The sequence below is a fragment of the Acipenser ruthenus genome, chromosome 12 (assembly GCF_902713425.1).
Source record: "Acipenser ruthenus chromosome 12, fAciRut3.2 maternal haplotype, whole genome shotgun sequence".
Taxonomy (NCBI): domain Eukaryota; kingdom Metazoa; phylum Chordata; class Actinopteri; order Acipenseriformes; family Acipenseridae; genus Acipenser; species Acipenser ruthenus.
The window spans coordinates 26,444,929-26,466,082 of record NC_081200.1 but is presented as its reverse complement, the minus strand read 5'-3'; the positions used below and the strand labels follow the sequence as shown (position 1 = coordinate 26,466,082).

Below are 21,154 nucleotides of genomic sequence, written 5' to 3'. Positions count from 1 at the left end.
TACCTAATGTGGCAGGATTTAAATCTGAACTAATCCTGAATGGGGGGGGTGGGGGGGGGGTGGGGGGGGGGGGGCAATCCAAACTGTATTGCTTGAGCTATAAACATGAAAAGGGATAGTTATCTTCAAAAACTACTTTGATTCAATGAACTGTCAAAGCTATTAATCAGGCTTGGTTTTCAATGGAATTCAAATCCACAGGCCTACTTCACTTTCAGACTGCTAATACAATGAAGCTGTAATTCCCCTGAAGACATGCAGGTAATTGAAATAGGCAAGTCAATGTATTTGCTTTAAAACCATAAAACTGCTGAAGCAGGTTCCCACTTGAAATTAAATGATTGAATTTAAACCGCAAAACAAACAAAAAAAGAAATTGTTTCCTGTGTGCGTGTCCCTCGTTCATGCCCTGGTTCATGCCCAGCCTCCACCCTGTTACATATAACACTACAGAAATCAGAGAACAAAAACAATATTCTATTGACATCATTAAACACTTATTTTATAGGGTTCAGATGGAATACATATTTATCTGAATAAAATAACATCACAAATACTGTACATGTAACTTTCATATCAATAATTATTTTTATAAACCGGGATGCAAAACCACTTGAAATATACATCAGATTTTTCTATGAATCCTTTTATCCGTCGCAAGCTTCCTAAAGAATAAGTAGCGGGGTTACACTAAAGTCTGTTTCAAAGCTCTTTTCAAAATGTCCGCTCTAGTGCACTCATAGTGTAAGGATATATTGCCCACATTGTCAGACAGGTAACACAGCAATAACGATCCATGATGTGGTACGGAACAGAAAAGCCAGAGCACTTGTTGTTATTTTTTTTGTAATTGCACTTCCTGTATTGGTTTAGAGGACAGATCGTAAACCCCAGTGCCCTAGAGCAGCCATTTTGAAAAGAGCTTTGAAACAATCTTTAAAGTTATAAGTGTCAAAAGTTGTCAGGATGTTAACAATGAAAAGACAAATTACAGGTATGTTATTTAAACAGCTGTAGCAATACGTGGGAACCCTGCTACTGACTCTTTAAATAAGTAGTGTGATAATGTAGCTTTGGGTTCAGAAAGCGTATTAGATTTAGATTACAGATCCCAGTCCATCGATGCTGGACCGGTTCCTAGCAGAGGACTGATCTCAAGAGGAGCCGGACCAGCATTGACGACCCAAATGGCTTCCTCTCGTTCATCAACTTTCTTATGTTATATGTTTTTATGGCTGAGACCTGAAATCTAAATTGAACCAACGTTTGAAATAAAATGAGAAATGTTCTGGTCAGGTCCCTGCTTGACTTTCTGCTGCACTTTTGACTCATCGCAGCAGGCTGGCTGCCCCATTAATCTGCAGGTGCCGGCCTGGAGCCGTTCTGATAAGATTCAATGTGTGGGTCAGCCTGTTTAATAACAAGAAGGGTTGAAGTGATGATAAGAGTTGGGTCATTCACAGTTACTTCATGTGCAAAAGTTTGGGAGGATGAGTAACGTGATATTGTAACTGAGATTCAATAATTCTAGCACTTGTAGATCAGCAGTTATTTTTGTGCCTTAGAGAAAACATTGGTCACCATGGTAAGAAAATACCATGGCCTTGTTTATTGTTTTTACCCCAATTGCCAATTTTCCATTAATTGCTAACGATTACCAATAATTGAATTATGTTGTGTTTTCCTACAGTATAGGAGAAGTTTAACTATTTTGGATACACTTCAAAAGCACATTAACTACATGTCATTTACCACTTTACACACAATTCAGTCATTATTAGGATGGAACTCCAAACATTAGCAGCAATGTGTTTACAAAGTTTTTTTTTGCTGATCATACCATTTTGTTGTTAGTAAATAACAGTATATATATATATTTTTTAAATACAGTCTAGTTACAATGCAGTTAATGCATTTTAAAGTGTAGCCATGATTTCTAAAAATGTCCAGTTTTATCAGTACCCAGCACTAAAAGTAGGACATTTGAAGACACATGTATGATATAATGTATGAATATACATCTCGCTATCAAAACATTGCTTAGGAAACTTCTTCTCAGAACTAACGTTTTCTAATGTAACTTTATATTATTATTATGTTAAGTAACAGTTAATAAAAATAATGTGTGGCCAATAAAACTGCTTACAACACAAGTGAGAACCCATAGAAGGTTGGTTTGAGGACTAGTTCTGTAGCATTACTGGTGTTTTTCCAACCTCAAAATAGTACAAGCTGCACCTGGAGTTTCTTTTGATAAATAGTGGCAAATGTGTTTAGTGTTGAGGCAATAGCCCAATGTTATAGCTGAGGACACAAAGTTCACTACTTTGACTATCGTTGTCTTTTATTTTTTACTGCATGAAACACCTGTGTTGAAACAGGTTGTCACCAAGCTCACTCCTAGCCGATCAGTAAGAAGATATACAGTCATATTTAAATTGATGTTGCTATTAAAAGTAGACAAGTTTCTATGATAAGCCTTTATCTTTTTTTGCCTCTATCAGAAGGAAGTTTCTTTTCCCTTTTAGTGTTAACCGGACCCTACAAAGCTTTCACCCTATGTTGCATACTCCAAAAAATGATAAATAATAATAAAGGTTTTGATTAATTACATCTAGTCTGATGTTCATGGACCTTTTCAAGGCTATTGTTAAAGATCAGTGGTCTAGAAAGGCTTCATTTATATCAAAGTATATTTAATTAAATCTTTGTGAACAGAGCCCACTTCTACTACAAAGTCATCAGCAAAATAAGCCAGTTTGTTAATTGTTAACTAAAAGACTTGAAAGCATTATAAAAACATATATTTAAACATGTTGAAAAGCTCTAAATGGTTACTAAGTTTTATAAATACTGTACATCTTATGACTGAATCCTTCAAAGTTTAATTAATTAAAAAAAAAAAAAAAACTATACCTGCATCTAATCATTCCATTAGGGTAAGAGTTCCCACGTCTAATTTACCCTCATGTACAGTACTGGTATATAACAATATGGGTGATTTGTTGTTAAAATTCCATTTGTGGATTAACCAGGATATACCACAGCCTTCATATCGGGTGGGGGTTGTGAGGGTCTGACTGGGTAGTCCACAGTCAGAGAGTGGGTGGGGCTGGCAAGTAGTAAATCATCACTGGGGAGCTGTATGGCTCAGCAGACGTGTGTGTGGTGTGGGTAAGAGCACTGAGAAGCAGGGCACAGGGCAGTGCGGTACACTATTAGAGTGCTGGTACTCAAGACTGTAGCACACTACAGAGGAGTTGGAGCTGGTACTCAGGATTACTGGATCGCACGAACCAGGGAACAGAGTTAAAAGTTCAGGAGTTTGACAGTTATCCTTGCAAAGCATGTTTTGGTTTTGGGACACATTATTTTAAAGGAACAAAAGCCTTTGCTCATTTCAAAAGAGTTCAACTGAGATATATAGGTAAGCCTGCAATGTGTTCTATCGCTGTAGTGCTTTGTTGTGAATTGTTTCATGTATTGTGAGGTGTGGAAGAAGTTTGGTACTGGTAGTTGTTTGAAGCAGTGAGAGAAAGAATCGATTTGAAAAGTTAATTGGTTCAGTTAAGGTTTGTCTTATAATTATAGGGATTCCAAATTGTAGATCAAATTTAGATACAAGAGGAGGGATTTGTGTAGACCATTGTACTGTAAATATGTATTTTTGTATTTGAAATATGTATGAACGTATGTGTATGCCACAGCAGTTATGTGCGCAGTGGCAGTCTGGCTCTGGAATGTGTACATATGTGTTAAGAGAGTTAATTAATTTAAAACTCTTACTCAAATAATTTTATTGCAGAATTGTAATGTTGAAATGCATATATTACATTATATGTAGATTATCATATGAGATTTAACAAACTATGGGATTAATGCTCTGAATTCATTTTCTATTTTAAAAGCCTTAGTCTGTGTGTGTGTCTCTCAGTGTGTGTGTCTCAGTGTGTGTGCGTCTCTCAGTGTGTGTGCGTCTCTCAGTGTGTGTGTGTCTCTGTGTGTGTGTGTGTGTGTGTGTGTGTGTGTGTGTGTGTGTGTGTGTGTGTGAATGTGTGTCCGGGGGGGAATATGACAAAGTTTGACTGATTTCTTCTGCATCACTGTGGGCTCCAGAGTTTTTCAAAAAGTTTCACCCCTCTGATTAACACGTCAAGCAGCACTTAGACCCCTCGGAAAGTGGCTGAAAGGAGCACTGCTGGAAGCAAAACAGTTTGTGGAGGCAAAACATCATTCCCCAGGCTTAACAAAGAAAAGACCCCAAAATGAGGGCTGTCATGTGACAGTTGGGATCTTTGTCCTGTTCTGTGGTGGTGTGTGGTGAATGAAAGGCTGCCTGTGCTGGCTGTCTCAGTGTGTGGGACCAACACAATCACATTTGGCTCGCTGGTTTAAGCTGCCTCACTTTTCCTTCCTCTTCAAATTTTTTGCTGGTTTATCTGTGGATTTCTTCCCGTTACGTTTCCTGTTAACAACTGCAATTAGGGCCAACCCTGTTCGAGTTAATTAAATTGAGACCTTTCAAGTATCAGTTTAATAGTTTAAGCATGAGTTGAACCACTCAGGATATTCCACCCAACTGCACATCACGTCTTCTGTTGCAAATTATAAGCAGGCCCCCAAGAAAGCAGGGAAATAACTATGTGCAGGTTTGCAACCTTTGATCTGTTTAAAATGAGTTTTTTGCAGTGTCTAGTGTTACGGTTTCTGTCATTTTAACCCATCATCATTTAAATGCTAGTTTTTCTATTGACTAATCGGTTTGCTCAGAAGGGATATTCACGCCACAGAATGCCTTTGCATTCAGGCACAAACAAAGCTGTGCAGACAGATGCTCTCTAGAGCTAAGAGCTTAAGAATGTGCGACATGGATTTTGCATGCACAATGCATCTGCACCTCTGCAAATGATCTCATTAGTTACAATAGTAGGACGTTTTTTCTGATAATCCTGTGATGTTTCTCCCTTTGTCTGGGAGGAAAGTGCAAGTGCACGTTAATCAAATGGAATTGTATTATTCAAGATTCCCATGGATGTTCGTGGGGGTGGGGGGTGGAGTCCTGGGTTATCACAATTTCTGTGTTTCAAATGAGAAGGTTTTGTACTTTTAATGTCACTCGGCATTTGGTCATTTGTGATTTAAAAATTGCGAGCAGTAGACAGCATAAATCTTTGTGTTTTTCAAGGTATAGGATAAATGCATTCTTCCCCACACTGCCTTTGCCATCTTATCTGCACTGCTGAAGGCACTTGCTGAAACGTTTGGCTGCTTCACTTCACATCCATTGACCGTTTTGAAGTTATGGATTAACAACTCTTCTTTGGATCAGAATTTAGCCCACCTCCCTGTAGTTCAAAACAAAGGCTCCATGTGGTTACAGGTGGCTTCCTGTTCAAACGCAGACCTTAAACTGTTCACTATAGCATCTATGACAGTACCTCTAAGGTAGCATATGAAAGGTGTTGATTCCAATGGGTTTTATGTAAAGCTGACAATAAGAAGTCAGAAATAATTGTATTATTTTATAAAATAAATGTAAATTATTAACAGAGATATAGTGACCTTATGCACTGTATGGATCTACAATTTACTATCAACATGCCCCAACTCCAGTTTTATTTATTTTTTTAATTTAATTACTGTTAAACAACAGTAGGTAACACTGAAGTAATTTTTCAACTATATCAGCTATGCCAAACATTTACAGCAGTAAACAACACTTTCAATATAAATCTCATCTTACATTTTACATGAATCCCAGCATTTAAGTCTTTAGGGCTGTTGTTTATAATAGCCAGGACTGTGCTGCATGGTCCTCTGGAAAGGATGTCACTAAGCCATGTAAGTGCATCTGGCATTAGCAGTCGATTGGAGTGACCAGTGAAGCAGCACAGATTGTCTCAGTCTAAGGCTGGAGGAGCTGTTTTGATTAACCAGAACAATACAGGATTAACCCCTTCTGTTCCACCAAGCCAGTCCTGGTGGCAGTTAAATAGCTACAGTTTGTGTGGGGACTTTCAACCATTATGCCAAGCATAGTAGCAACAAGGATAGGACTGAACATAAAATGGAGCTTAATTATACTGGACATTTCGGCTTGAAATATATACAGTAGTCAGTGGTGGCTTGTTGAGTGGATTTAGATTTAGACACAAAGAGGTCAAGTGATTCCTACCCAGCAGAACCTGCTGTCTCCTAGTTGTATCCTTGAACCACTAGCACACATGGCATGTAAATGACCCTAGTGATAATTTTGTTGTTATAGCTGTAACTCCCAGCACCTGTTTGATTCTTTATTATAGAGGCTACTCTGCTCTCCAGTGACACCTGCTGGGTTAGATGGGTAAAAGCAGGTGCAGACCACCCCCAAAGCCATTACTCAATTTTTTGTGTTCCACACAAAATCTAATAATCTGCCCACTGCTGTGCTTGAAATATCACGATGGAGAGCATATGAAAAACTGTGAGCACCTTTTGCATACAGTACACTTTGATCATATAACAATACCATTGCTGACCACTCTTTAGAAGTGTAAACGGCTCCACAAATCCACTTTCACAGAGGTTTGGCAGTGTTTTAGATTTAGTTATAAAGATAGTGTATCAAATACAATACCTACAGCTAACTAACACCTGCCCTGACATTTAACATTCTGTCTACCAGGCTGTGTGAGGTGCAGCAGGGGGTGTATAATTGGACAGTACTGAAGAGTATGCGGTTCCTATTTTATGAGCACAGGTGGTTAGCCCACCAGGGTCACCCAGATTCCTGTCTGCTTGTACAAGTTCATACCATGGTGTTAGTTTTGAAGAGGGCAGTCCCCTGTGCTGCAGTACCTGACTTGGTTTGTAATTTACTGCACTGCTCGCTTGACCTTCACATTTAAAATGGCTGTGAGGCACATTGTAAATCTTGCTTTGGAGAGCCGCGGTGTCTTCTTCTTCAGTGATGATGTTATCTAACCTGAATTCAGAGGAACCACTGCTGACTGGTTGCTTTGTAATTATGAAATGTTTGCACTGCAATGCAGTCATAATTTAAAATACTGAAATAACAGGAATTTACACTTACACTGTTGGTACTTTATTTAATACTTTAATACTAGATATACAGTTGTAGTCAAAAGTTTACATACCCCAATGGAAATGTATAATTTCTAGACATTTCTCAAACAAAGAATTTTAGGAAACATTTTTTGTAGCAAAACTTTTGCTTTTGTGGATGAAGAAAAACTTACAAGAAATAGATGTTTACAATTATTTATTTCAGCAATTTTTTTTGCAAAACTCCAAAAATGTTAATTCAAAAGTCATCATACCCTTTGATGCTATGTCTATGAGGTGCTAGAAATTTCAATATGATAATGCAGAACCTAATTCTAGAAAAGTCTAGAAAATGCTGGATTGTAGGTGAACATTCTTAGATAGTTTAAAAGGGTTAGGCATAGGATGATTGATGTCATTACCAATAAGTCATTATGGGAAAAAATAAAGAGCTATCTGAAGACCTTAGGCAGAAAAGTATTTATTGTCATAAAGCTGGAGAAGGATACAAGAAGATTTCCAAGCATTTGAGTATCCCAATTTCAACTATAATTTTTATTATCAAGAAGTACAAGACTCATGATACTGTCACAACGCTCCCTGTCTGGATGAAAGAAGACTCTTTCACCAAGATGAGATAGAAGAATTGTAAGGAAGGTTAATAACAATCCGAGATTGACTTCCAAAGATATTCAAAGTGAATTGGCTGCAAGTGGGACTGGGGATTCCATTTCCACCATAGGTCGAGTATTGCATGGTGAAGGTCTCAATGGTCGCAGGCCAAGGAAAAAGCCACTCTTAGGAAAACGTCACAAGGACAATCACTTAAAGTTTGAAAAACGGCATTTGAATGATGGATATGAGTTCTGGTCAAAGGTTTTGTGGAGTAATGAAACAAAAATCGAGCTATTTGGTCACGCTGATAGTCGTTACATTTGGAGAAATTCTGGTGAGGCGTACAAAGAAAAGAACACCATACCTACTGTCAAGCATGGAGGTGGTAATATCCTTCTATGGGGCTGTTTTTCCTCTAATGGCACAGTTTAGTTCCAATACATGGTAAAATGGATTCCATAGCCAATCATCTGAAACCCTCCTCTACACAACTTGGTTTAAAACGCAAATGGACATTCCAACACAACAACAATCCAAAGCACACATCAAAATCTACTTCAGAATGGTTAAAGAAGAATAAAATCAAGGTTCTGGAATGGCCTAGTCAAAGTTCCAATCGAAATCCGATTGAGAATCTTTGGTATGAGTTGAAGAAGGCTGTGCACAAGAGAAGTCCTCAGAATTTGAATGAACTGGAACAATTTTGCGTTGAAGAATGGTCAAAAATCACTAAAGAATCATGCCAAAAGCTCATTGAAAAATATCCTAATAGTTTAAAAGAGGTTATTATTGCTAAAGGTGCCTCAACTAGCTATTAATTTCATTTTCCTTGTCAGGGTATGAAAACTTTTGAATTAGCATTTTTGGAGTTTTGCAAAAAAAAATGCTTAAATAAATAATTGTAAACATCTTTTTCTTGTAACATTTTTTCCTCATCCACAAAAGCAAAGCGTTTGCTATGAAAGATTTTTCCTATAATTTGTTTGAGAAATTTCTCGAAATTATACATTTCCACTATGTAAACTTTTGACTACAACTGTGCAGTATATGAATCTCTTTTCCTGTCTAGAGTCCTGCTGTTTGTTCACATTTACAATACTTGTATCCTTTTTTTTACCCCATCAGTTTTAGTGGAAATGTTTCAGGAGTGATAATTAGTGACCAGTTGGGTTTGTTAATACTGGCTGGCTCACACACTAGTAATACCTGCGCTCTGCTATTTTCTTCCAGATCTGAAGATGATGGCTGAAGGGAAGTTCGCCAGCCTCCCCAGGAGCATACACAGGAGCCGACAGTGCTCGCTGGCTTCTTCCATGGACCTCCTGAGCAGCAGAGCCGACACGACAGAGCCACGTGCCAATGCCTACCAGGGGCTTTCCATCCACGGCACCCTTCCCAGGAAGAAGAAGGGCACAGCCCCTGTCCGGTCCTGTGACATGTACAGCCACATGGGCACGCTGCCGCACTCCAGGGCTAGGCCTCCGAAGTCCCTGCTGCTTCATGACGTGATTCACGAGCACCCATTCGGAGACGTGAGGATGTGTTTCAGGTAACTATTATTCACACTATAGGGAGGTGAGAATAGTAAAGCTAGAACCAGGGTATTCGGTCACACACATCTGGTAACACCACATTAGGTTAGTCACATAAACAGGAAACGTACATTAACTTTGTGTTCATAATTTCACTTTTTTTAGTATAGGAATCTAAGAGGAAATCAGGTTCCTCTTTTCACCTATTCTGTTTTTAACACCAGGATAAACATGTTTCAGAGGATAAACATAAAACGTGTTTCAAACTTTTAATGTACAAAAACACAATCTAGGTCCTCACACACAAAAAAGCTGCTGTGTATAATTTGTGATTGAAAATCCCAACTTCCTTTCAAATTATAATAGCAACTCATTCACCAGTCAGCTACGTTTGTTCAGAAACCTATGGCTTCAGAACTATTCAACCAAAATATGAAACACCTTTTTTCAGTTCACAATTTAATGTCTGTCTGCCAAAATTCTCTCTTCATAAACGGCAAGTCAAAGTCACTTCTCTACAGTTGTAGTACAGCTCAGAAATGCAGCCTCCTCTGTCTGTCTGCATTTCCCTTCTGAAGCTTGTTTCATTGTGACTCAACCCCAGGCACGCAAGCCGGTCACCAGATACGATCAGTTTGGACAAGTTAGTACTGGCCTCTCATTGCAGTTGGCTTGATTTTTATCCTTCACATTTGGTCAAGTTCCCTGCAGCCTGCAGATGATATCAGAGTAATCCTGGAACAGAACTGCGATGATTTCAATAGCAGTTCCCCTCTCCTCTGGAATGGTACATGTTTCATAGCAATGGCTTACTGGCTTGAAGACAGTTTGTCTCAATGACACGTTGTATTCAGGTATTCGCTTGGAATTTGAATTAGATGTTGCCCCCCAGCACTATTCCTCTGGGTTAAATCCTTACCCTGCTCTGATTGTACTCGCTTGGTCATGTTGTGTAAACTTTACATTTTTGTGAGACAGTTAGGGTCTTCAGTAGCTGGATGGCCCATTTTAAACATGTTGGTTCTCCTAATAAACTGAGAAAGAAACAATAAATATTATAAATGGCCTGAAAATCTAAATGTTATTGGTCCTTCTATTTATAAACCCACCCTGTGGATACTAAACTGTAGACAGTGTTCTGTATCCTAACAGAGTTGCAACATATTGCTAATCGTATAAAAACAAATCTTGAACTATGTTTAGTGTTGGCAAAACCTGAGTTGCCATAACAACGCAATGCAACTCTGTGTGACATGAGATTATACTGTGGTTTCCAGACTAGCAGGGGTTTTTATCAATCACTTTGTGCTTGACGCTGAAGAGGACAGTCAGCTACGCTTTTCAAACACGCACAGAGCTCAGAATATGATGAACAGACGAGAAAATGGAGCAATCCCGAGATACAAGAACAGGACAGCTGGGTTTTATTCTGAGGCCTACAGGTGTCCATCTGAGGGCTATAGCAGCCAAAGGCAAGCTTCATCTACACCAGCCTTGAAACAGAGGTAACTATAGTGAATTTGAAACCGAAGTAACTAGAGAAACTGAGATGCCAGTGGTGTCTCCAAATGCATCTTTTAGACATGCTCTTCACTTGCAGTTTATTATCCACCTTTATGTCTGTGGATATGTTTAGTCACAGAATGTTCTGGGTGATGGACGCAGTTGTGGTCAGTTATACAGCTAGACAGCTTCCTCTTGGTTTAATCAATGCTGCCACTTCATTATTTTAGCTAGACTGCAAGCATATTCTTTTTATATCTTGCCCACTGGTTTGATACATGGGGGGCCCCGCAATTCACTAATTGTTGGTTTCGCCTACAAAAGTTAGATGCATACAAAACAATTTATTCTATCAAAACAGATCACATTCTCCAAGCAACTCGTAGCTCAAGCTTTGGGAATAATGTGTCTTCCATTTTAGACCAGGGGAGTTTTACAGTAAAATATGTTAATTAATTTGTTCTGAATAGTTAATACCTGGATAAATAAAGGAATTCAAATTAACAGATGTAGATTTTTTACAGTGGCAGGATTTATCTTGCAGTATTATCACACATCACTTGGCAGTAAACTTGGCAGGGCATGCAGGTCATTGGATGAGCATGTAAAGGAACTTCTTTGAAGAATCTCTCAAGGGTGTTCTGTAAAGCCTGTAGTCCAATTGATTTGGCTTACATTATGTGGTCCTATTGGGATGCAAGTTCAAGGAATACATTTTCTTTTATGTTTCAGACACTTGGCTCTTCACAAATCTGCACTCAATTAAAAAGCTGTTTCTGGTTGAACTTGTAACAGGAATGTAATGGGGAGTAGGAATGGGCTATCCAAACTTGACCTTCAGTTAGTCTTCTCAACGCTGGGTCAAGAGAGTGGTGATGTATTTTTTTGCTGAAAAAGATTAATAGGAACATGTTTTTTTGTGATATGTATTAATAGGCGATATTGGCAATGCTGTGTGTTAATTAAAAATCTCATTAGAATTATAGTGGCACCATAACAGTAGTACAGTTGTTGTGCATACTCAATTATTTTGATCTGATCAGTTTTGTTGTGATAAAACTTTAAGAAACTAAAGAAACTTATTTTAAAAGCATTTACTCCAGTCTTTATTTACCTCTTAATTTTGGAAAGGAAATTCCCTAGAAATCCCCAGGACCAACTAAACAACTAAGCAATGTAGTTCAAGGAGTCTCGTAGAATCTCAAGTTGTTTAATTCTCATTAAATTTGTATTGTTTGCTCCTTTCATAAGAATAGGAGTTCATTATATACTCAGGACCCTATATCAAGGACTTGAATTTGTATCTCTGAGTGTCTTCTGCCTTATCTAATGAAAGAACATTGCCCCTTGAGTGAAACATTGTGTCTCTGAGCACATTTTTATTGTGAACTGCTGACACTATATAGTTACATCATCTGTTTACATGATAATCACCCAGTTTGAAGCAGGTGATTTGGTGTAACATGTAACTACAGCCCTATATCCAGTTATGGGTTATGCTTTTGTTGCTGAAATACTGAGTGCTTTTATAAATAAGTGAGCTCTTTTTGTTTCTACAATAAGGGCTACAATTTGTAAAACTGTACTGGTGACCAACTGTAATGCAGGAGGGGTTAGCTGAGAATCGGGAAGATGGATTTGCATGTGATTTTACGTTTCAAGGATATCTTTACATAGAGGTCAGAAATGTCCAAGCAATTAACACAGGGAGAAATAAACATGATGTGGGGAGGGTGTTCTAATAAGGTGGCCAAGCTGTCAGTGCTTAGTTAATAGAGCTCACTTACTAGGCATACCTGCTTACAGTGTTGGGGTTATGCACATTGACGCAGACATGAGACCCACACAATTTGATTTATTTATTTTTGTCCATTTTATCAGCAAAGTCACTCCTAAAGGAACCGACTGTGCATTTTAAATGGAGTATTCCCAAATCTCACTCCTTTTTTTTTTTTTTTTTCAAATCTCACTCATTTGGATTTTTTGACTAGCCTTTCGGATATTGCAATACCTTAATTACAGGTCTTTTATAGTTGTCAATAGCAGACAATATCCGTTCATGCAAAATAATAATAATTGAATGCAGGTCTACAGCTCTTCTCTGTATCATTGTACTTGAAAATTGGTTTCAGTCTTGTATCTGTGAAGAAAAATGAACATGTAAGGTGAAAAAGCAGGTGATTGTTTTTTGTGTGTGCCAGTTAGAAATCTGAATTATCCATGTTAAGATCAATGTTAAGCAATACAGAATAGAGGTATAGACCAGATTATCTTTGTCAAGGGCATAGTGTCAATTTCATGTTTTGGTTTTTCAATCCAGTTGGGACCGAAACAAATGCCTTATTGTCATCTTTATTCTGTTGTTTCCTATAAACTGAAACCCGGCAATAAAATACAGCCCACCAAATGCTTCTTGAATGCTGAGTAAATGTGAATTGCAGTCAAATACATGCTCCCCCTATCTTGTATCTTTACCACCCTAACAACATTGGTCACAGCTGCATAAACCGCAAAGCTCCCGATGGTGTTGCTAGGGATGTGTACCTGCTGATTTGAAAAGTTCAATAATAATCCCTAGCCTTGGTATTTTTGTCACAAAATGGTTGTGAAATTCACACTATTATGTGATCTCTTGTCCCGTCTGGGTTGTTTCAGTGGTTATGTATTATTATTATTATTATTTATTTCTTAGCAGACGCCCTTATCCAGAGCGACTTACAATTGTTACAAGATATCACATTACACATTATTTCACATTATACAGATACTACATTATTTTATATACAATTACCCATTTATACAGTTGGGTTTTTACTGGAGCAATCTAGGTAAAGTACCTTGCTCAAGGATACAACAGCAGTGTCCCCCACTGGGGATTGAACCTACAACCCTCCGGTCAAGAGTCCAGAGCTCTAACCACTACTCCACACTGCTGCCCCTATCTCCTCTATTGGACGCTCCATTGAGGTAGGTTCACCGGAGCGTGTGATGCTGCTGTGCTGGGGTCAGAATCTCTCTTTAGATGATTTATGCTGCGCTTAATAACAGCTGCTGATATCTAACACCCCATTTTGAAGTTTCTCGCGTTAGAAGGAAATTAGTAGCTGCATAAAAACAATTCAAACCTCAGTGCACGCTTTAGGTAAAGGTTTAAAAACTGAGGAGGAGAACGTGAAACCTGCTGCTCACACAGACTGTTTTCAGTTCAGAAGACTCCACTGCAAGTCATGGGCTTTGTGGAACCCAGACAGCATAAAATGGTGCTGACAGACTTTATAAGCCTTTTGTCAGAGCTCCTGGGTATCTCCATTTCCAAACAGTGACTTCTGAAATTTACCAATAATTATGGCTCTCAATACTAAAACTTGACAAATAAATAATAAATTCGGAAGTCAAATTATCAGCATTAATCAAAGCCTTTACTCCAAAATGCAACTGGTTTTCATTATTTAAGTACTACTCAAAGTGTGCCTACATTTACTTGTGATGTCACATGAGCAGTTTTAGTTTTCTTTCACAAAAATGATGCAATTGGCAAGTTAAAACCACAAACTCCTTGACTCTCTCTTGATAGTTCATGTAGTTGTAACAACAGCACAAAACAATCATTCTCACTGCAATTGGCAACTTAACAGTAATTGTTGCATACATAATTGAAATGGAAACCCTGCCACGCGCAGAGCATTGTGGGCAACTGTAGAAGGGCAGATGGTGCAAAGATCTTAAATCTGGCTGTGAGATTTCTAGAGAAACATTTGGTAGCCAGGAACACAGGAAGGCAAACTTAACCAAAAAATCCAGTGGTCATGACTGTTGTAAGATATTAAGTAAATAATAATCTTTGTATTTTATTACCCATAACCCCAACTTATCTTTAAACTACTGATTATTAACAGTTATTAATGGGAAACCAAGATCATTCATGTTTTGCCCTGTTAATATAAAGCAGGATCCTTTTATTATGAAAAAAGAAAATGTTTATTTTCACATGAATGCTATCTTCATACTATCTGTGGTCATACAACCCTTCCCCGTTGCAAACTTAGTGCATCATATCCTGCAATCATTGTGATTTCTGTTCTAAGTTATTATACATTTTCATTAATTGACCAAGAATGTTATAAACGAACAGACCACTCAAAGTGGTGAAGAGCTCACAGTTAAATCTTCAAGGAGCTTGACTAAATATTTGTAGCAACCATGCGTAACTATATTTGGTATTCATCACACAGCATATACTGTAATACAGGGGTGTCCAACCGAGCTGGACAATCGGCTATTTTAAGGAGGGAAAATTATAGAAATGGTGTTGCCCGAATGTTAAACATGTTTACTGAGCACAAAAATATTGAAGCTTTTTAAAGTGCTGTAGCCTGATGATAAAGTATCCCTATTGTTTCCACATGGTTCCACAATTTCACTTAAGTCAGGGGTCTTAAAAGGGGTTGAAGGCCCAAATGACTACTGCGGGTAGGTATCACTCCCAGTAGGTAAGCAACAACATGTCCAGGCTGTGTCAGCAGTGACCATTTCCCATACTATGCCAACCTGCGATGACCCACAAACGTGTTTCATTTAACATATCAGGATTCTATCAGGATTCAGACATTTTGTTAACAATGCATTTTGCAGTTGGAAGAAAACAAGCTTCCATCCCCTGAAACCTGCTTGATGTTTTCAACAAGTTCCATTTTAACAAATATTGTTGTACCCCTTAAATCTACTATAAGGCCTGAATCTCCATTGTTAGCAAGCTGTTTTTATTATAAATGATATATATATATATATATATATATATATATATATATATATATATATATATGTATCTGATAACATGTTGCAATGTAGTAACAGGTGTTGAATCGCTTACAATTGTGTTTTACAAATGCGTAATTTTGTAGAAAGGAAACCAGGTTATCAGAAACGTAATATTTTTATTGGAATGTGAAATACAAGAAACCTGCACCCATGAGAACATTTTGAACAGCTGTCTTTCTTTTAATGGCGATTGTTTTGAACCAGCTGAATCAGCATGTCAGGGAACTCTCAGTGTCAAAGAGCACCAGGTCAAAAGAGCCAGGTAAAAACACATTGCCTCAGATGAAGAACTTTTTTTCACCTTATTTCATCTTATCTGTTGCCTTATTTAACCAACACTTTATTAAGAGATGGTTTTGAGTAAAATAGGTTTGGCATTCATCAAATCTTTGCCATTTTTTAAGTGTAGATTTTTATGAGTATGGTATTTACAAATACTAACAAACTTAGTCAATTCAATGACAAAATGTTTGAACTTTTTCAATGTCTCATTTATGTGTAGAATACAATTTGTTATTCATGAATCTGTTTAAGGTTTCTTTAACTGTATTGGAATTACTCAACTACTTTTTTATATTTTGATAGAAAAGTGAAAAAAATGTCATTAACCACTCAGAATGATGTAAATATCAAATGCAAGGTAATCAACGAGTACGTACTCTTTAAATAACTCATAAATTCAAGCTTTGTGACTAGGGCACCATTTTTTGTTCAGAAACCAAATCCCTGAATCCCTACTGTGGGGATGAGATATATGATTCAAAACTCTCAACCCCCTAGCGCGTCTCATTCTCTGTTTCATTTCGTAGCTTTCCCTGTCTAAAGTTAACACCTCTGGAAAGCCTGCAGGTTGATCCTCTGTCTGCATTATAAAGTCTGTACGACTCCCAATGTAAGCCCTGAAGGTTCTAAGAATTTAACTGGTTGAGCAACTCCCTCTGCTGGTAAATGGAAGCGATGCATCGGGAGTGCTGGTATATCAGTGTTTCTAATCTGCTGACCCTTTCTCTAGTTTAACCTCAAGCTAACTATACATATATCCAAGGTCTGTTGTTTTTCAATTTCTTGTTCAGTTCTTAAAGGTATGGAGTAGTGGTTAGGGCTCTGGACTCTTGACCAGGGGGTCGTGGGTTCAATCCCAGGTGAAGGACACTGCTGCTGTACCCTTGAGCAAGGTACTTTAACCTAGATTGCTCCAGTAAAAAAAAAAAAAAATACACTGTATAAATGGGTAATTGTATGTAAAAATAATGTGATATCTTGTAACAATTGTAAGTCACCCTTGATAAGGGCGTCGGCTAAGAAATGAATAATAATAATAAATGTCAGAAGCACCACTCACTGTGAAGTTGTGATGCATCTGCTTATTTTACACAAGTGTCTAAAGTATACTTTCAAACGATGTGTGTTTTAAAATCTATTGCCTTTGCTTCTTTGCAATTCTTAAACATTTACAGTGCAGGCCTTGCAGAAATGTTTGTTGTTGATTTGTAGATGTGTGGCTGATAAGTTAAGGGATGTCTGTTGCTGGGCTTGTTGCCTTGATTAGTAGAGTTGATAGAGTTTGTTGAAACTCTTGATAAAATACTTTAAATCCTGAGGGTCTTGTTTGTAGTCAACTGGACTGAACAAGCCCTGACCTGAGGAAAGCCTGCAGCTAGTCCTTGTCCTGATGCGTCTACAGGAGTTTACATAGCAGTGTAGTGATAAAGAAAGTAGCCTTGGTAACTCGAGCGACTTAAAAACACAATAAAACACACTTTTTAGTTCCACTCCCAAGGGGCTTTACAGGTCACATTTTATTTTAAGGGGCTTCTTTATACATTTACCATTTTATAAATGGTAAATGTAAATCTCCCAAACTATTTGGAAACTACAGCGACTTCATATTTTCAGTGTTTTATTAACCCTTCATTTTAAATGTGTTGCTGTTAGTTTAGTACTGAGCTGTAGTCTAGGTTTCTCACAATACAGTTCCATTACAGGTAGTGCCCAGAAACCATTTTAAGATGTTTTACACATTTCCATTTCAGTACAAACCGTTTGATCTAATATGCCACTCCTTTTACATTATGCCCCAGTGGATAATTTGCAGGTGGCAGTGTTCCAGAGAGAAACATAAGGTGGATGGATTGTAAATGACACCAAGTTCAAAGAAGAGCAACCAAACTATCATACAAGGAGTGCTGGAGTAAATCAAGCAATTGAGATTTAAAAGGGCTGAGGTTGGCAGAGGATTTAATAAAAAGCTGTCAGGCAACACATTCCAGGAAGCGAGGCCTCTTCATTAACTGAGAACCTTCCTGTTAGTGAGCGTCCTTGTTGGGACAATAATACAAGTTATCGGGGAATCCAATTTTCAGCGATGTTCTTATAAATTGATGTAATGTGCTGTCTGGCCAATCACATGACTGTTGCAGGGCACATTTTACCCATAATCCACTTATATGGTATCAATAGCAGGGACAGCAATCGTTCTCTTCAAAAAGAGCCGGGATTTAGAGCAATATTTGTTGTGTTTTTTATTTAATATAAGTAAATAAACAGTTTACAAGATGGTCTCTACTTTATTCGTTATAAATGTGGCGCATTTCACCTTCTACCACTGTACAGTGTCTGTAGTGAACCAAAATACATAGCAAAAAAGAAAAGCAACACAATGAACACAGTGTTATTCATACCACTTGGAGTTGTGGAAAGCCAATGGAAACAGTACATTTAAACCAATCACTTTATCACTTAGTATAGTCAAAACTACCATGATAATTGAACATTATTGTCCTGAAAAAATCTTTTACCAAAAGGAAAGTCCGTCCCTCAACACCCTTCTAAACAAGAGCAGCAAACTCAAAGCGCTGCTCATCAAAATAGTTCCCTCTCTCTCAGAACTCACTAGCTGTGGGGAGCAGGGATACTCAGTGCACACTAATGCATAGCGGCTATCATGTCCTGAATGAGCTATTAGTAACTCCGAGTTCCCTCAAAAAACATTCAGTTTTACCACAGATCAAGTTTCAAAACGTGAGACCTTGCTTATTAAAAGACAGCTATTTCAACTCAAAACAGTCGTCTTCTTTGCTAATAAAAATACTTGTGTGTCTTTTACATATTACATATTTTAATGGAACAGCATGGCTAAATTAAAAGACTGCATTTGTTTGGAATCATATGTTTCCAATTCCTGCAGTGCTCACTGGAGTCTTATAAACTACTGTACAGTAACTAATGCATACTGTTAGGAATTCAGCAGGAGATGCAGGACACTTTAATACACCAAGGGTTTGAGGGTTTAAATTCACCAAGGTAGGAAACATGTGGAAAATTATATAATATAAAATTAAAAATAAAAGGGAAGTAGATGTAAAGTGGTGTAGTGGAGTTTGTGCAAAACGGTTAACTTAAGAGTCTAAAAGTTCCAGAAATCAAAGCAACACCAACTTTAGCTTTAGAGGGAACTTCAAGCACTGCCAGCCTGAAGATCACAAACAAACAGCCCATTTGTTTCCTTACAATGTACTCCCAAAACCTCCGTCTTAGATTACTCATGTTCTCTACCTGTAATCCAAACAATTCTGTCAGTGTCTTCAGGTCTGAAAGTTCCGCTCTATAGCTGTAGGGGTCAGCTGGTCTAAACAGGTGTGAGCAGCGATGATGACTGCTGTCAGCAGTTACCGTGGTGACTCAGAGGAGTGTTATGATGATTGCACATAATAAAATCCTGTTTTCGTAAAGGGTTAAGCAATTTATATGAAGCATGTGTTCATTCCATAAAACTTAAAAAGCTGTTAAACTGACCCAGAGACTGACATCCTTTTTAAAGAAGCTCATAATATGACATTCGGAAAACAAGTACTGTTGGATTCCCAAGAGAAAATCCATCTTCAGTTACTGTACAGTGTCTGTTTTGGGATGTCAAGCTGAAAAGCTGTCGGTGCCCAAATTGAATTCAGTTGAGTTCAGCTGAACCACACATCCTGTAGAATATAAAGGAGGGTTTATGAGTTAGTCACGACTCAAACATCAAAGGATGGGGGAAGACTTGTACCCACATAAAGCAGGATTTGTTCCCCCCCCCCCCCCCCCCCCATATCATTTTAAGTACAAACTTGCACAGACCTTAATTTCTAGGAATGAAAAATAACTACAATGTTATAGGAACGTTGCCATGAACTTTATTTATTTATTTAGTTATTTATTTATTTATTTATTTATTTATTTGAGAACAAAATAATCCCTTTTGTGAAATCCGGTATTAAACTTTCAGTGTACCTGGCTGTAACCCTAGAAACCTATTCACAATTTTGAAGTATAAGCAACTAGCAAAGAATGGAATACAGTCATTGAAAAGCTTTTATTATTCAATAGAATAATAGAAAAAAAATATTCAATAACTGTCTTGTATCTCTTCATGAAAGTAGTGTACACAGTATGGTTATTATCCTGCGTTAATGCTGCTAAAACAACACTGTTCTTGCTGAATGTAAAGCATGAATAACAAAAGCTCCTTATTGAATATGAGGATCTGTTTAAACCCTTTTGATTCAATTATCTAACAGATGTGGCACATTGTAGTTGAACTCTGAACTCAAGCCTGAGCCTTTGATTTGTGCTGTATGGTTAAGAGCTAGCATGCCACTGTTTTTCACAGGCTCAAGTAGAGAACTTTACACAGCGTGCACAGGACATTCCAGGACGTCTCACTTGCTATCCGGCAAACTGGGAAAGCATAAGTGTTTGGTTGCCTAAAGCGATGTATTGTATGGTGTCATTTTTATTTTTCAGTTATACCATACTAAAAGGAATTTGTCTTTTTTTTTAAATCACAGGAACCAGTACAGTATGGACCCAGCAATGGAATACGTTAAGGTAAGAATTTTTCACATTTAGGAATTACAGTATTTTTTTTGGTGGCGTCTGTGCAAGTGACGCCAAACATAAGTGTATTTTACTTCACAAAACTGTGTTATAGATAAAGAAAGATTCTGAATATTAAACAGAATGGCCCTTTTTATAGTGTTTTTTAAATTATTACAAGGAACATGTTTTTTAGAAATACCATGTCAAGCCATACTTACCTACAACACTGAACAATGAGAAAGTTAATTAAATAATTTTCAAAGGAAGACCTTTCTGACTGTTGTGTAGAGGTTGCTGATGGTATTCACCAATCTTCTTATTTTCTCCAATTTAAGGCAGATTTTTGTGAGTTTGAAGTAAGGCTGTAAAACATGTAAATCAAAATTTAAAAAACCATCAACGTCCCAGTAACTAAAGTTTGAAGATTTTGCATTGATTTTTACACGTCTTCATTTAGCCTGTTTTATAGTGGAGTATCTTGACATGTTATATACAACTGTAAATGTACAACTGAATTAGAAAACATACAACTTGAAAATGAATACAAACATTTAAAATACATTATAGAATATGTTGTACTAATATTATAATCTATATTACTATGCCAATGGTTTAACCCGTTCACACAAAGTAAGATTTATTGGCAGGACTGAAGTTGGGTCGGCGATTCCTTTATCTCCTCTGAGGCCCTGGCAGGGATGTCCTGGTTTTTTTTTTTTTACTTCTCCTTAATACAAAGAAACCAAAACATTAGATTAATGTACAGTCAACATCCTTTCTCAGAT

The 21,154-nt window shown here is 37.6% G+C and overlaps 1 protein-coding gene across 6 annotated transcripts in view; it reads left to right on the top strand.

Moving 5' to 3' along the window:
- LOC117416971 (breast cancer anti-estrogen resistance protein 3 homolog) overlaps positions 1–21,154 on the top strand; it is a 103,012-nt gene that overhangs the window by 49,265 nt on the left and 32,593 nt on the right. For 4 of the 6 annotated variants that reach the window (XM_059034721.1, XM_034028492.3, XM_034028493.3 and 1 more), the window contains 2 exons: positions 8,890–9,208; positions 20,339–20,378. In XM_059034721.1, the coding sequence (XP_058890704.1) occupies positions 8,890–9,208; positions 20,339–20,378 (359 nt within the window). Of the gene's footprint in view, positions 1–3,164; positions 3,428–8,889; positions 9,209–10,454; positions 10,697–20,338; positions 20,379–21,154 lie in introns of those variants that run through there. The other 2 variants (XM_034028494.3, XM_034028495.3) reach the window with 2 other exon arrangements.